This window comes from Halichoerus grypus, chromosome 15 (assembly GCF_964656455.1).
Source record: "Halichoerus grypus chromosome 15, mHalGry1.hap1.1, whole genome shotgun sequence".
Lineage (NCBI taxonomy): Eukaryota > Metazoa > Chordata > Mammalia > Carnivora > Phocidae > Halichoerus > Halichoerus grypus.
In genome coordinates this window covers 29,307,982-29,324,778 of record NC_135726.1, presented here as the reverse complement: position 1 = coordinate 29,324,778, position 16,797 = coordinate 29,307,982, and the positions used below count along the sequence as shown (strand labels likewise).

Genomic DNA, 16,797 nt, shown 5'->3' with positions numbered 1-16,797 from the left:
GGAGCCCGATGTGGGGCTCGATCCCAGCACCGTGGGATCATGACCTGAGCCGAAGGCAGATGCTTAATGACTGAGCCACCGAGGCGCCCCTCTAGTAATATTTTGAATAGGAGTTGTGAGACTAGGCACCTTTGTCTTGATTTTAGAAGAAAAGCTTTAAATCTTTCTTCATTGAGTATGTTGTTAGCTGTGGGCTTGTCCTCTATGGCCTTTATTATGTTGAGGTACATTTTTATCTATACCAAATGTTTTTAAAAGAGTTTTTTTTTTTTTTTTAATCATGCCAGGGATACTGTATCTTGTCAAATGCTTTTTTTTTTTTTTAGCATTTGAGATGATCATATGATTTTTATGTTACATTTTATTAATGTGGTCTATTACACTTATTGATTTATGTATACTGAACACCATTGCATACCAGGTATAAATACCACTTGATTATGGTGTATGATCCTTTTAACATGCTGTTGAATTTGGTTTCCTAATATTTTTTTGAGAATTTTTTTACATCTGTATTCATCAAGAATATTGGCCTGTAGTTTTATTGTTGTTGTTGTTTTGTTTTTTCTTGTAGTATCATTACTGGACTCTGGTATCAGGGCAATGCTGGCCTTGTAAAATGAGTTTGGGAGTGTTCCTTCCTCTTTAATTTTTTAGAGAAGTTTGAGCAGGATATTCATTATTTCTTCTTTAAATGTTTGGTAGATTAACCAGTGAAACCATCTGGTCCTGGGCTTTTCTTTGTTGGGAGTTTTTTGATAACTCATTGAATCTTTTTACTTGTTACTGGTGTGTTTAGATTTTCTATTTCTTCATGATTTAGTCTTAGTAGGTGACTGTTTCTAGGAATTTATACATTTCTTCTAGGTTATTCCATTAATTGGTATATAATTGTTCATAGTGTTCTCTTACAATCCTTTCTATTTCTGTGGCATCAGTTGTAGTATCTCCTCTTTCATTTCTGATTTTATTTAGTTGAGTCTTCTCTCTTTTTTCCCTAGTTGGTGAGCTAAAGGTTTGTCAGTTTTGCTTATCTTTAAAAAAAAAAACCTGAGCTCTTAATTTTGTTCTTTTCCATCGTTTTTTTGAACTCCATTTCATTTCTTTCCGTTCTGCTTTTGGTTATTTTCTTCTTTCTGCAAACATGGGCTCAGTTTGTTCTTCTTGTCTAGTTCCTTGAGGTATAAAGTTAGGTTGCTTATTGGAGATCTTTCTGTTTTTTTAACTTAAGCATTTATCACTATAAATTTTCTTCTCAGAATTGCTTTTGCTGTATCCCATAAGTTTTGATATTTTGTTTCCATTTTCATTTGTTTCAAGATATTTTTAAAATTCTGTTTTGATATCTTCTTTGACCTGTTGGTTCAGGAGTGTGTTATTTAATTTGCTCATATTTGTGGATTTTTCAGCTTTCCTTCTGTTACTCGTTTTTAGTTTCATACCATTCTGGTTGAAAAAGATACTTGGTTTCATTTCAGTTTTTCTTTTTGTTTCTTGTTTTTTTGCTTTTTAATTAGGTAAGACTTGTGTTGTTGCCTAACATATGATCTGACCCGGAGAATGTTCTGTTTGTGCTTAAGAAGAATGTGTATTCTACTGCTGTTGGATGGAATGTTTTATGTATGTCTGTTAGGTCCATTGGGTCTAAAGTTTAGTTCAAGTTTAATGTTTTCATATTGGTTTTCTATCAGGATGATTTATCCATTGTTGAGATGGGGTAGTGAATGCCCATACTATTATTATATTGTTGTCTGTTTCTCTCTTCAGATATGTTAGTATTTGTTTAATGTATCCAATGTTGGGTGCTTACATACTTATTGTTCTAGTCCCTTGATGAGTTGACTCCTCTATCATTATGTAATGGCCTTCTTTGTCTCTTGTTAAAGTTGAATTAAAGTCTATTTCATATATGTATAGCTACCCCTTTTCTTTTTTGGTTTCCATCTTGCGTGGACTATCTTTTTCCATCCCTTTACTTTGAGCCTATGTGTGTCTCTTGTAGGCAGTGTATAGTTGGGTCTTTTTAAAAAAAATCTGGTTAGCCACTCTATGTCTTTTGATTGGAGAATTTAATTCATTAACATTTAGAATGATTATGAATAGGAAAGGGCTTACTAATGCCATCTTATCAATTGTGTTTTGGCTGTCTTGCAGTTCCCTTATTCCTTTCTTCCTCTCTTGGTGTTTTCCTTTGTGCATTGATGATTTTTTATAGTGGTGTGTTTTGATTTCCTTCTCTTTGTTTCTGTATCTACTCTAAGGTTTGGCTTTATGGTTTCCGTGAGGCTTCCATAAAAGATTTTATACATATAACAGACTGTTTTATGCTGATAACAACTTAACTCCATCTGCATACAAAAATTCTACCCTTTATTTTTTTTAAGATTTTAAGTAATCTCTACACCCATCGTGGGGCTCGAACTCACAACTCTGAGATCAGGAGTTGCATGCTTCAGCAACTGAGCCAGCCAGGTGCTCCAAAAACTCTACCCTTTTATTCTTCCTCTTTTATGTTTTTGATGTCACAATTTGTCTCTTTTTATATTGTGTATACATTAACAAGTTATTGTAGCTATAGTTGTTTTAATGCTTTTGTCCTTTAACCTTTTTACTAGAGATAAGTAGTTAACACATCACAATATTACAGTATAACTCTAATAGAGCTCTGAATTTTACTATGTACTTTACCTCTATGTTGTATATTTTCATCCTTTGAAATAAATAGCATCTTTTCATTTCAGCTTGGAGAATTATTTATTTAGCATTTCTTGCAAGGCATATCTAGTAGGGAGGAACTCACTCAGATTTTGTGTGGGAAAGTCTTTATTTTTTCTTCATTTTTGGAGGACAACTTTGCTAGGTGTAAAGTATTTTTGGTAGTTTTGGTTGGCATTTTTTTTTTCAGCACCTTGAATATATCACCCCACTTTTTCTTGGTTTGTGAGGTTTCTGCTGAGAAATTCATTCATAGCCTTGTCAGAGTTCCTTTACAGGTGACAAGCTTCTCTTGCTACTTTTAAGATTCTCTTTGTCTTTGATTTTTGACAGTTTTATTATAATGTGTCTTCAGTTAGATCTTTTTGAGTTGAATCTGTTTGGGGGTCCTAAAAGCATCGTGAATTTGGATGGCCAAATCCTTCCCCAGATTTGGGCAATTCTCAGACACTATTTTTTGGAATAGGCTTTCTACCTGCTTCTCCTTTTTTTTTCCTCCTTAGACTCCAGTAGTTCATATTCTGCTTCTCTTGATGGTATCTCATAGCTCACGTAGGCTTTCCTCACTCTTTTTTTTTTTTTTCCCTTGTTCTCCTTTACCTGGGTAGTTTCAGAGGTCCTGTTTTCTCCTTCACAGATTCTTTCTTCTGCTTGATCCATTCTGCTGTCCATACTATCTATTGTATTTTTTATTTCATTCATTGTGTTCTTCAGCTTCATAATTTGTTTGGTTCTATATCATTTCTGTCTCTTTGTTTAACTTCTAGTTTTATTCATGCATTGTTTCCCTAATTTTATGGAATTATCTTTCTGTGTATTCTCATAGCTTATTGAAGTTCCTTCAAATAGCTATTTTGAATTGTTTATTGGCCAAATCACAGATCTCCATTTCCCCAATTTTTTCATATTCCTTGAAGTCTTGCATTGCTGGCTCCTCCAGTCTTTACTGACTGACTTCCAGAGAGAAATACCTTCTGTCAGCCCTACTAGGGATTCTGAGGCTTTTGCAAACCTTCTATGGATATCCCTGTCCCATGCTTTTTGCTCCCTCTTGTGGCAGAATTCTTAAGCTTGTGTGTCTTCTCTCAATCCTGAAAAGCACCAGACTGAATACTGACAGCTTGCCTTTTGCTTTTATGTCTTCTCTCAATCCTGTTTGTTTCTTTATATTTTAAGTCAATTTGTTATAGACAGCAGATACTTGGATATTTTTAAAAATGTAACCTGGCAGTCACTTCCTTTTAATTGAGTTGTTTAGACTGTTTATATGTAATGTGATTGTTGATGTGGTTGGGTTTAGTTCTGACATTTTACTATCTACCCTTTGTTCTCCTTTTTTCTCTATTTCTCCCATTTTGGATTGATTTTACATGATTCCATTTTATCTCCCTTGTTGGCTTATTACCTGTAACTCTTTGTTGTTATTTTATGGTTGTTTTAGGGTTTCTAGCATCCATCTTTATCTTAATAGAATATTTCTTTAAGTAGTACTATTGCACTTTAAATGTAGTTTAAGAATTTTATAACAATATACTTCCATTTCTTTTTGACCATTGTGGTATTGTTGTTGTACATTTAACTTCTACATATATTATAAACCCCACAATGTACTATTATTTTTGCTTTAAATAGTTATCTTTCATAAAGATTTAAATAGTGAGGATAAAGTCTTTTATATTTCCAGTGAGTTACTATTTTTGATTCTCTTCATTCCTTTGTGTAAACTCAGATTTCTACCTAGTGTCATTTCTTTCTGCTTGGAGGTCTTTATCATTTCTTACAGTGAAGCTTTGCTGGTATTAAATTATTTTTATTTTTCTGTATATGCAAACATGTTTATTTTGCCTTTGTTTTTGAAAGACATTTGGCTTGCTATAGAAACCTAGTTGACAAATATTTTTCTCTCAGTTATTTGAAAATGTTTTTTCACTGTCGTCTGGCTAACATTGTTCCAACAAGATATTCCATGTAATGATTTGTTTCTGTGTACATACTATTTCTTTTTCTCTGCTTTTAAGATTTTCTCTTTTCACTGATTTTGAGTAAGCTGATTATATTGTGCTATAGTGTTATTTCCTTATTTTTTTGTGCCTAGGGCTCTGTGAATATGATTTATAGTTTTAATCAAATTTGGAAAATTTTTGGTCAGTTCTTTTTCTTTTTCTCATTCTCTTTGTTATTCTTTGGTGGCTCTAATTACATGTATTATACTGCTTAAAGCCCTCTCACAGCTCACTAATACTCTGTTAATGTTTTTGTTGTTGTTGTTTTTTTAAACCTGTGCTTCCTTTTGGGTAATTTCCACTGATATGTTTTCATGTTCACTGTTCTTTTCTTCAGTGATATCTAATCTGCTTTGAATCCTCTCCTGTTTGTATTTCATCTCAGACGTTGAGGTTTCCCTGTCTAGAAGCATAATTTAATTTTCTTTATTTCTTCTGTTTCTCTACTTACCATGTTCAGTCTTTTTGAGCTTATGAATGACAGTTATATCACTTTTTAAATTTTTATTAATTACTTTATTATTTTTTAAAGATTTTATTTAGTTATTTATTTGGTGGGGGTAGGGGTAGGGGAAGAGGGAAAGATTGAATCTTCAAGCAGACTCTGCACTGAGCGTGAAGCCTGATGCAGGGCTAGATATCACGACCTGAGCCGAAATCAAGAACTGGATGCTTAACTGACTGAACCACCCAGGCGCCCTCACTTTTTAAAATGTACTTCTAATTTTGTCACTTGTACCATTTTGGAGCCAGTTTCAATTGATTTTTCTCTCCATTACTTTGCCTTATAGTCTTAGCTAGCTTTCCATGGTTGTAGTTTTTGATTAGAAATAGTTTGATCCTTTCAGTCTTTTTTTTTTTTTTTTAAGATATTATTTATTTATTTGAGAGAGAGAGAGAGAGGAGAGTGCATGAGCAGGAGGAGGGGCAGGCTCAGCAGCGGGCCGGATGCGGAACTTGATCCCAGGACCCCTGGATCATCACCTGAGCCGAACGCAGATGGTTAACTGACTGAGCCACCCAGTAGCCCCTAATCCTTTTAGTCTTGATTTAAGATTTTTTAGGAAAGAGCAGAGGAGCAGTCTAGGGTCATTTTTGTGTTACTACTGAGGCAAAATCCTCCCGAGAATTTTTTCTGATGTTTTGTGGATTATGAGATTATTTACTCTGGCTGAATTTTTGGTCTGCAACAGCGTAGGCTCCCATTATTGGAAACAAAAAGAAATGCTAAGTAAATTTCTTAAAAGAATTTCTTGAAAGCATTGTAGAGCTACCAAAGCAGCCAAGGCTTGGGTGTCCAAAATTAGTGCTATAAACATTTGTTTTAAATTTTAAAAATAGGATTGCTTTTAATTAAAATCACTTAAGATTTTTGTATTTATATGTTCTTTTTAAGTCACAAATTGAACAGTTTTTAAAAGATAAAATTTTTCTAGCCTCTGAGTCGGTGTGGGACTATAGTGGAAATGACCTCGTACTTGGGAAATGAGAATATGAGGTGTGATTTTCTCATGACCAGTCATGTAATCTCTTGCCAGTCACCTTTTGTCTCTGGATGGGCTTTTGTTTCTTCATCTGTTCTAAAATTTTACAATAATTTTTATTTTTATCACCAGTGTAGCTAATTGAGGCATTTTATATATATAAAATTTTATGGAGACCTTTTACATGTTTCTGCTGTAGTTCACCCAGGTAAATTAATATCTGAATTTCTCATGTAGCATTAATTTATGGCATAAAGTGTAATTTGATGGGTTACACATAGATTCTTTTATAGATAATTCATAACTACTAAATAAAACTCATTACCCAGAATAAGGGAGTAAATAACAGTAAGTGGTTGCCAAAGTGTATTGAGGGTTTTTTATGTGCCAAACCCTGTTCCTAGATCTCTATATGTGTTCATTCATTCACCTCCCATAGAGATAAGAGACTATTCCAAATTGTTTATCTAGATGGGTAGAACTGGCATTAGAACTATCTTTTGGCTTCTTAATTCATGCTTTGTTATGCAGACCCCACCCCCTATTTGAATGTGATTTCCTTAATATCTGCATGGGTTATCATTTGTAAAATGCACTAATATATGTAAGTGATTTTATTTCATCCTCATAGCGCTCTAGGAAACAGTGTTTTGCAGACGAGTAAAGTGAAATCCGGAGAGGTCTATTTGAGTGTACCACATGTGGGAAGCGATGAGTCTGGACTCAAATTCTACTCTCTCATCCAAATTCTGTTTATTTTCACCATGCCATTATTTTCAGCGAGCATAGGAAAGTGAATACTGAGTTTCTTGAAGTGGTTGAAGTACTTTTTTTTCCCTTTCATTTAAAGCAAATATGGCATACATGTATATGAAATATTTATTTAGGCTTCTTTTGGCTTAGCTATTTTTTTTACTCATCTTTGTGGCTAATGTTTTGATGTGTCTTCCTCAGGGAGGTTTTACTTACTCACTCAACGCCCTGCTTAAGGACTAGGTCAATTTTCCCACTTACTATTTGAAACCCTCAGAAGATCAGGTGATTGTTTTTACACTAAACATTCATAAGCCTTTATTTGTGGTCATATGTTGAAAAAAATCAGAGAACAAAATTAAATTTTTATCAAACCCGACAAAATACGATTCATAGGTGAAAAATTATGTGGAAAATGAAAAATGGATAAAGAATAAGAGTAGTTAGCAGCATAATCTGATGAGACTGAAGAAAATACATTTTATTTATAGGTGAGATACCCCCTCCTATTATGAGTCATAATCTGGTTAATCTTTTTAATATAATAACTGTACGATTCTCAACCATGTCTCTCTTTGACAAGATTTGCAAGCTCAGATAGAGCTTAACTTTTCACAGGAGTCAGAGGCTTAGGGTTAAAGTTCAACCTCCAACTTTAAACCTTTATGGTTTTGAGTTGCAGTGTGTTTTTTCTTAAGGTCTCGTGTGTATGTTTTCTTTCCTTGCTAGAGCTCTGGAAAGGGGCGTAGTCCTCATGGAAGGGTCTTCATGTCCTCCTCCTACCAGGTGGGGAAGCTTGGGTTTTGCACTCTCTGGCTTCTGTGCGGCATTTGTGAGCAGCCTGACATGTTTGACACCAGTGTGACAGCAAAGAAGTGTGTGAGCTGAGCAGTGTGAGGTAGGGTCCAGCTGTGCGGATTTTATCTGTACATCAGGCCAAGGAGCAGCAGTTAGGCAGATCTGACAGTCAAACACGGGCACCTTCTACCTCCACTCCAGAGTGCATTTTAATGTTGTGTGTTTACCGACTAGTTGGCATTTGACACAAAAGAAGTTGTCAGAGCTGGGTATTTTTTTTTCCCCTTCACTCTTTAGTGTGTTGGTCTATGGTAGTTTCCCCCAGTATACCTTATTGCATATCACAAAAATATACATTTTCTAAAACAAAGTAAGAATCATGGCGTCTGCATTTTTATACTGAATTTTACATTAAGAATTAGTAGGTAATATGTTTGAGTTAATAATAGGTAATGTGTTGAATAGGCAATATGTTTACATAGTTCAAAAATCAAAACAGTACACCTGGAATGTTTTGAATAGCCTTGTTTCACCCATGTCTCCTTCTAGTCATTTCTCACCTCTACCTCATAGGTTAACCACATTAATAGTTTGTCACATATCCTTTATGTTTCTGTATGCACATATAAGCAGATATTCTGTCTCTTGTCTTTTACTTCCTAAGATATTCTGGAGAGCTCTATATTTCTCTAACAGGGAAGCTTCCTCATTCTTGTTTACTGTTGCATTGTATCTCATTGTGTGGCTGTGCCATGGTTTATTTAACCATTCTCTGTGGATGGACACTTGGATTGTTCTAATCCTTTTGTTTAGTTGAGATAAAATTTACATTAAAAAAAATTACATACCAAAATACTCATTCTTTTAAAGTGTACAGTTAAGTGGGTTTAGTATGTTTCCAAGCTTTTGTTCTACAAATAGTGATCCAGTGGGTAAACTTGTACATATGTTCTGAACATGGTGCAAGTATATCCATAGAAAAAATACTCAGAAGTAGGAATTGTCAATTACTGCCCATTGGTATTGTACTAATTTGCACTCTTGAGCATGAGAGGACTTTTTCTCTGTAGTTGTGCTCAGAGTGACTTTGCCTTTTTATAAAGCAATTTTAATTCTTAAGAAATACGTGAAGTTCATGAACTACCAGTTTAATATTAATTCCTGATTGATTTCACCAAGGTAGAGATGACCAAAAGTTCTTTTTAAGTTCATAAATATTATTGTTTATAATTGATCTCATTACTTAACTGGTAAAATTGTAGGCTGTGAATGTTGATACACAGAACAGATTACAGATGTATGGTCTTAATTGGAGTGATTTCTGGATCCACATTCTTTCCTGCCATATAGATATAATGATGTTCACAGTATCAAAATTAAAATTTCCAGTGGAAAGAGACCATTTATATTCTCCTTGCTCTGTAGTAGGAACATTCCTGTAGAATTTTATCCTTTTGATACAGCCTTCCAAGTTATAATGTTTTATGCCTGTCTGATACACTGGACTTCAGCTGAGCTGGGAAGTAGGTTGTTTTTATAATGATGTAGTTTAAGTTTTAATTATAAATAGAATTTCAGCCTCCATTGATGCCTGTTGATCTATGGAACAGGTCTGTTGCTGTTTAATCTCATTAAGGTAGAGTATTTAATTCCTTAGAGGTGTTGACCTTTGTGCTCCTTCTTATACACAGATTAGCTTTATAGACTTGCCTGAAGAGGTCTTCAGGTGGTATGTATGTATGTATGTATGTATGTATGTATTTATTTTAAGGTGGTATTTATAAGGTGGAGCCATTTCAAGGTTTGAATTTTCATGTGCGTTTGAATTATTCAAGGATTTTAATAATGGGTTAAATTTTGTCTGGGGGCATTTAAGTATTCTGTCTATAAAAAGGCCTGGCAAAAGAGTCATAGGAAAATACGAGCTTTCCTGAGGTCAAAGTGACAATTGCGGTATAGATTTTTATTAAATTTGTGATGAAGTGCATAAATGTGTAAGTATATGCACGGAAATATCATTAGTTCTTTCTATTCCCCAAGTAATAGCTAATGTTGAAAACAGATAAGCCACTTAACCGATGATTTATCTAAACTAATGGTTTGTGTTAGTATTCTAGGTTCTTCATAAAGGTAAATTGTTCATAGTTTAACTGGTAAGCCAGTCTTACCATTCCTTGAGTCCAAGCAGAAAGCTTTCATTAAATAAATAGACCAGAATTTTGTCTGAGTAAACTTGAGTGTTTTGCCTCTGTAAGATCAACTGGTTGCTATATTTCTATTCCTTTTTTCTTTATTTACCTTGGATAATTTGCAGAAAGATACAGAAAGATTTAAGTTCTGCCCAAAAGGTGTTTTCTCTGGACTACTCTGATGGGTCTGTGAAAGAAAGGGTAGGGAAGGGTGATAGGGTTGCTGTGTCTGGTTGAGCAGGTTGTTGACTGCATAAAGACAGTGTCCATTGGAGCAGGTGGGGGCTAAATTCCAGTTTGTGTTCATCAAGCCATGCGCCATGGACTAGGGCTGCAATGACCCAGAGCAAGGCGTACCATTTTGTAATTCCTACAAAGGTGCTGATAACAGCCTGAATATGCATCTTATTATAGTTTTATTTGAAAATCAGTTGTTTCTGCCTTTTCTGTTTTTTTTTTTCTTTGAGAAATTTTCTGTAGTATATAGATAATTCCTATGTGAGTGTATGTGTATATACACACACATATAATGCCATTTGTATGCCATGTGGTCTCTTTCTCTCTGTCGTGCACGCGTACACACACACACACACACACACACACCATATATGTTAGGTATTCTTTGGAAAAAAAAAATCCTTCAGAAGGAGGACATCACCTTATATATATTCAATTCTTTATGAAATACCCTATAATATGGGGTCCTCTCTTAGTTACTTTGTTTGAACAGCGTGGTACTGTTTGGGAAGACAGAAATGGCCTCAGTGCTAGCTGTGGATGCTTTAAAATGTTTCTTCATAAAATTGGAAAAGAAGCGAAGATGCTTAACATGGATTTAGTACTTATTCTAGAAATGAAAGATCACTTTAAAAAAAAGTAATACGTAAGTGGATACTGTATCAAATAAATGTTTATAGGATGAATAAATCTTCCAAATATCCTGACATTCTGTAAATGGTACTGTGGTTTGATTTGCTATTTCTAGTGTTTGTGTGATAGAAGGATTCAGAAGCTGCTGTGTCTCAAACACATTATACAGACAGGAAGGTTTGCTCTGGAAAATTGTATAGGGATCTCAAAAGGTGAGTTTAGTGATGAAAAAGACCATGGTGTTAAAGAAACATGTCAAGATTGGTGAATCAAATTGTTTCATGGAATATGAAAGTGAATAAAATCATTATTTCTAAATTAATGCTTTATGCAATGTGTAATTTAAATGTATGTAATTAAATTAATACATTTTATAATAGGCGTTTGGCTAATTTCTATCTCTAAAAGTTTCTATATTCAGGTTGGCCAAGTTTTTCTTGGTATTGTCTTACTGGAAAAATAAGGGATTGTCTTATATTCTGATCACTTTATATTCAGTCACCTATAATCATTATTATTTCTAAACAGAAACTGAGGCTTCTTGAAGAGCTCGAAGATACTTGGCTTCCTTATCTGACCCCCAAGGATGATGAATTCTATCAGCAGGTAAGATCTTTTCATATTTTTATCAATTTGTATTGATTTGTTCTGATCTAAGAAGCAGCTGTGGTCTGGAGAGGTTAAATGAGAAGTGAAATGGTCTGATTTGGTCATCAGTGACTCCTCATCACCCACAGAACATCCCAGTTCCTTCACGATCTGCTTCCTGCTGTGAACCTAGGGCTTTGGCACAGTGAACTGCTTTCTTCATCCCCAAACATTCCATGCTTTCTTCTACTTCCTTGCCTCTGCTCCTTCTGGTTCTTCTGCATAGAATATCCTTTTGCCTCTTACCTTGTTGCCAGATGGCTAATTCTTCAAGACTTCACTTAAACATCCCCTTCTTTGTGAAAGTTTCCTTGATTTACTTTACCTAAAAGTAGACTTGAGCACACTGTGTTCTGTGCTACTTGTACCTTCTAAGTACCTCCATCATGCCTATCACATTGTATTGCGGTTATGGGATTCCATGTCTCTTTCCCTGAAGTAGTTAGTACTCTTTCAATTATAAGTGATAAAAACCCCAACAGACTCACTGTAGCAAAAGAGGAATTTATTTTATTTTATTTTAAGATTTTTTATTTATTTGACAGAGACAGAGATAGCGAGAGCAGGAACACAAGCAGGGGGAGTGGGAGAGGGAGAAGCAGGCTTCCCGCTGAGGAGGGAGCCTGATGTGGGACTCGATCCCAGGACCCTGGGATCATGACCTGAGCCGAAGGCAGACGCTTAACAACTGAGCTGCCCAGGTGCCCAAAAAAGGAATTTATTGACTTTTCTTAACTTAGATGTCTAGGAGTACATGGCTGAATCCAACTTCTCAAAAGGTGTCATCTGATCCCTGCTTTTCTCTGTGTCGTGGTTTGGCTCTCCTCTGTGTGACTTCGTGCTGGCTAGGCTCTGACCTGCTAACGTACATGAGAGGAGTCTGACAGCCCAAGGGGAATGTGGTCTTAAGCACGTGGGATTTTAGAAGAAGGTAGCCATTTCTTTTTTTCTGGTTCCATCTGATTTCCCTGGGAGTGATCTTGTTGGCCTGGTTTGAGTCCTGTGCCTATTCCTGAACCAGTCATTGCGTTCAGGGGCGTGAGATGCTCCCGTTTGCCCAGCCTCGTTCATGCACCCACTCGTGGAGTTGGGTTCAAATATGACCATTTCCACTCCAACTGCATGGACTGTGAGCTGGAGATGGATGGTTTCCCCACAGGAAAATTGGAGTCCTATTCCCAGAGAAGGAGGGGAAGGCATTTTGGGCAGGCACTAATAATACATGTTCATCTGTTCTTCCCTACCAGAATGTAGGCTCTTGGCGATAAGAATGGGGCTCCCTCATCTTTGTTTCTCTGGGACCTCCCATGCAAATGTATATGGCTGATTCTCAGTAACTGCTGAAGGGAGACAGGAAAGAAGATGTTTACGCATCTAGCATCCAGGTCCCTTGACTTCTAGTTCACTCTCAGTTCCAGGATGTTATCTGTCATCTCCATTCTCATTAGATCTTCACTGTCTTTCACCGGATCAGTCCTTTTATGGATTGCTCTAGTTTCTCCTCTTTGTCCCTCTTTCTTAATCCTTAGAGCTATGGCACATTTTCTAAGCAAGACATAAATCTGAGCATGTCAGCCCCCTGCTTCAAACCTGGCAGTGGCTGCTCATTGCCTGGCTCTTGCCTTTCTAGTCTTATCTCTCCAACTCTTTCATCTTGTTACTTGCACTGGACTTCGGCAGGACCTCAGACTAGCCAGACAATCTCATGTTTTGGGCCTTCTTGCTACATCCTCTGCTGCCCTGCCTCCTCCCTTTCCTTGGTGAACTCCTGTTACCTGTTAGCCAATGTGTCATCTCTTGTAGGATGCTCCCTGACACCTCTGCACTGCAGAGGCTTGTCTCTGCTCCCTCTTGTGTGCACCCGTAGTACTTTATATGTACCTTCATTATCTCCATGATTTTATTTTTATGCTTGTCTCCCCCATCCTCTGTACTTTGTATGGCACCTGGCACCTAGTAGGTATTTAATTAATTTGCTTGGATGGATGAGTGAATCAATGCATGCATTAGTTAATTTTAAAAGCAAGTTATATAGTAATGTTTAGTATGCTTTTAATTTTGTTTTTATACACATACACTTCTCCCCAGGGAGGTAGCATCGGGAAAGGTTTGCAGGGTATATACAGAAATATCATATGCCAGCATGGTAGGGTTTTCTAGTTTTCCAAATTGTCTTAAATTAACATGTATTCTTTGGTAATCAGAAAAAAAAAAAAATCCAAAGGACCCTTAAACCCACAAAATACGATCAGTTCTTAAATCCTTATTGCTGTTTTTATAGATAGAAGCCATCTGGTACATGATTACACACACTGTTCTAAAGCAGCTTCTGAGCCTTTCGGCTTTGGTATGGTGCAAATAGTAGTAGTACATGAAGAATTAAACACAGAGGTTATCAGCCGCTGTGCTCAGAGCCAGCCCTACACCGGGGGATGAAAGGAAACTCAAAGGCAAACAACAACTATCAAGGCTGCTCTTTTATCTTTCCAAGACCCACAACAAGTCTGATACCAATATCTAATCACCTTAAGTGCACCTTATAATAAGGGTTAGTGCTTCAACATACCCTTACCTTAGTAAAGGAAATCTATTCTCTTAAAAGATGAAGGGAAAATACTTTTTTAATGACATGAATAAATAGAAAGTTCAGACCCAACGTGGGGTCCTTTCAACAGGCCCTGGCCACAGGAATGCCAGTCCAGCTGCTAGTCACAAAAGCAAGACTTTTTGCAGCTTCCCTGTTGGGTATGTGTGTTTACCCTTACAGTGTGCTGTTCAGTCCTCACAACTCCTTCGTGCATTTATGCCACAAATGTGCATTCACTGCTCTTCAAGCTTGCAGTGTTTGAGGTAGGTATTATCTCCTCTTCTAGAAATTTCTCTTTAGATCCACACTAAGCTCCATATCTGAGCGGCAGAGGTGGTCCAAGCCCACATTTATCTGACTCCGAAGGCCCCTGCTCTTTCTGCTCTGTTGTGCGCCTCCCAGAATACTGTACTCAAATTCAAAACACCTTCAGAGATGTTTTTTGGTTTCATCTGATAAGACCATAGAGAAAAGAAATAAAACAACAACAAATCCGAAGTAGAAAAGTGGAGAGAACTTCTGTAGGTTCACCAGAGAGCACAAGGAAATGAGGAACTACATAGTCCAGAACAAACCCTGGCTTCCAGATCTCTGAGTGCTACCTTTCGTGTCCAGAGAAAATACCTCTCTCCTCAGTACGCCCCCTTGCTTTCCATTACTGTGTACTTTCCACTCTGCTTGCTCATCTCCTTGCTTTACGTGTAGTTGCTCATTTACATCTTACCACAGCCCTCTGAGGCAGGAGGTTTTTTAAAATCCCATTTTAGAGATGAGAAAACTGAGGCACAGAGGGGTTTAAAATTTTGTTCAAGGCTTTTAAGAAACAAGAAGTGTCAAGACCCGGATTTGAGCCCAGGTGGTCTGACTCCTGGATCTGACCCTGAGCATCATCCTACTGTAACTCTTGGTGCTTCTGGTATTGCTCTGCTTTCATCCCCACGATCCTACACCTCTCTCTCGATCCCTGCCCTCCTCTGTGACCTCCAGGGCTCCAGTTCCAACTACCTGCTGGGGGGCTCTGCCTGGAAGTCTTGCAGGGGCATCTAACCCAACACAATCCATATTCATTCATTACTGACTTCACTGAACATGGATACTTAGCTCCCCCGCCCTGTGCAGGTAATGTTCTAGGCATTAGTAGTGAAAACCAAGAGAAGATCCCTCCTTCTTTGAGTTTATTTTCTTATGAGGTGGGACGGGGGGAGGGAGCAGAAATAAAAAGAAAGCCAGAAAATGAATGTTGGAAGGGCAAACAGGTATGAAGATGAAGTAGGTCAGAGGGCACCATAGGATGGGGGACTGCAACTTAGGGTGGTCGTGGAAGACCTTCTCATAGTGACGTTTGAACCAACCCCTTATGGAGGTGTGGGAGCAAGCTATGTAGATACTTGTAGGAAGAATGTTCTGGACATAGGGAAGAGCAGGGCCCCTGAGGTGTATCTGAGGAGAAGCACGTGAGGCCAATACACCTGGTGCGAAGTGAGAGAGTTGAGAACAGAAGGGATGAGATCAGAGAGCCATGGCCTGATATGGGAACTTGCCGGCTGTACCCGGCATGTCGGCGGTGACTCTGAATGACACGAGAAGCTGTGAGAGGGTTCGGAGTGCAAGTGTGACAAGCTCTGAGTCACATTTTGGTAAGGATCCGTTTTACAGGGAACCTGCTGTTTATTCTCTTCTCTAGTGGCCACCCTCCTGGTGCTGTTCACCAAATCAGAAATCGTGCTGTCCTCCCCTTCTACCCATTGCTTCAGTCCCTCATTCAGGTGCTGGGCCCTGGCAGGTCTCCCTCTTCCTAACCCCTCAGGGTGTTTCTTCTTTTCATTCAGGCCCTCATTTATCATCTCAGACCAGCACAGTTTTCCTGTTCTCCTACCTGGTGTTCCTTGTGCCCTCTCCAGTACCATCAATATTGTGTTCCTCTCAATAGGTCTGACTTGTCACTCCTTGCTTTCTAAATTTTGTTCAGTCTCTCTTACCTGTAAGGTAGAGTTCACCCTCCTCAACGTGTCCTCTAAGGCCACTGACCGTATGACCCCAGATTACCTCTCTGTCTCATCTCTACCCGTTGCCTAACATGGAGTCCAGCCATAGACTCCGTCATGCAGAGTCTCTTGCTACACCCTGGCTCCGCTGTGACCTTTCATCCTTCCCTGTTGTGCCTGTTATTCCCCGGGGTGTTGAGTGCTTCTCTGTCTGGCGAGCATCTACTCACCCTTGAAGACCTTGCTGAAATAGGACCTCTCCTTTTTTTTTTTCTAAAAAGATTTTATTTATTTATTTGACAGAGAGAGAGAAGAGCAGGGGGAGAGGGAGAAACAGGCTCTCTGCCGAGCCTGATTTGGGACTCGATCCCAGGACCCTGGGATCATGACCTGAGCCGAAGGCAGACGCTTAACCGACTGAGCCACCCAGGTGCCCTGAAATAGGACCTCTTCTGTGAAGATCCCGGGAAATGCCATGTGTTTGACTTTCAGAATGTATTACAAATCCAGCTCCCTCCCACCACCTCTGGCGCATTTGACATGCTCTTTCTGAAACCTCAGTCAGCACGTTACACTTTCTTGCTCAGCTTCCCATCGTGTTCAGAGTAAGAGCCCAGGACGTACATTTACCCACAAAGCGCAAGAAGAGCTGGTTCCCGACTGCCTCTCCCAGCTTGCTCCTTGCTTCTGCCGCCCCTTCTCTTGCCACTCTGGCATTCTTGCTCTGAGCATCAGCCAAGCACACTGCTGCCCCCAAGGCCTTTG

The 16,797-nt window shown here is 38.1% G+C and overlaps 1 protein-coding gene across 2 annotated transcripts in view; it reads left to right on the top strand.

Annotated features, from left to right (window-relative positions):
• The window catches only part of FTO (FTO alpha-ketoglutarate dependent dioxygenase), a 368,954-nt gene that overhangs the window by 91,475 nt on the left and 260,682 nt on the right, over positions 1–16,797 (top strand). For both annotated transcript variants that reach the window (XM_036081687.2, XM_036081686.2), the window contains exon 2: positions 11,341–11,418. In XM_036081687.2, the coding sequence (XP_035937580.2) occupies positions 11,341–11,418 (78 nt within the window). The remainder of the gene's footprint in view (positions 1–11,340; positions 11,419–16,797) is intronic.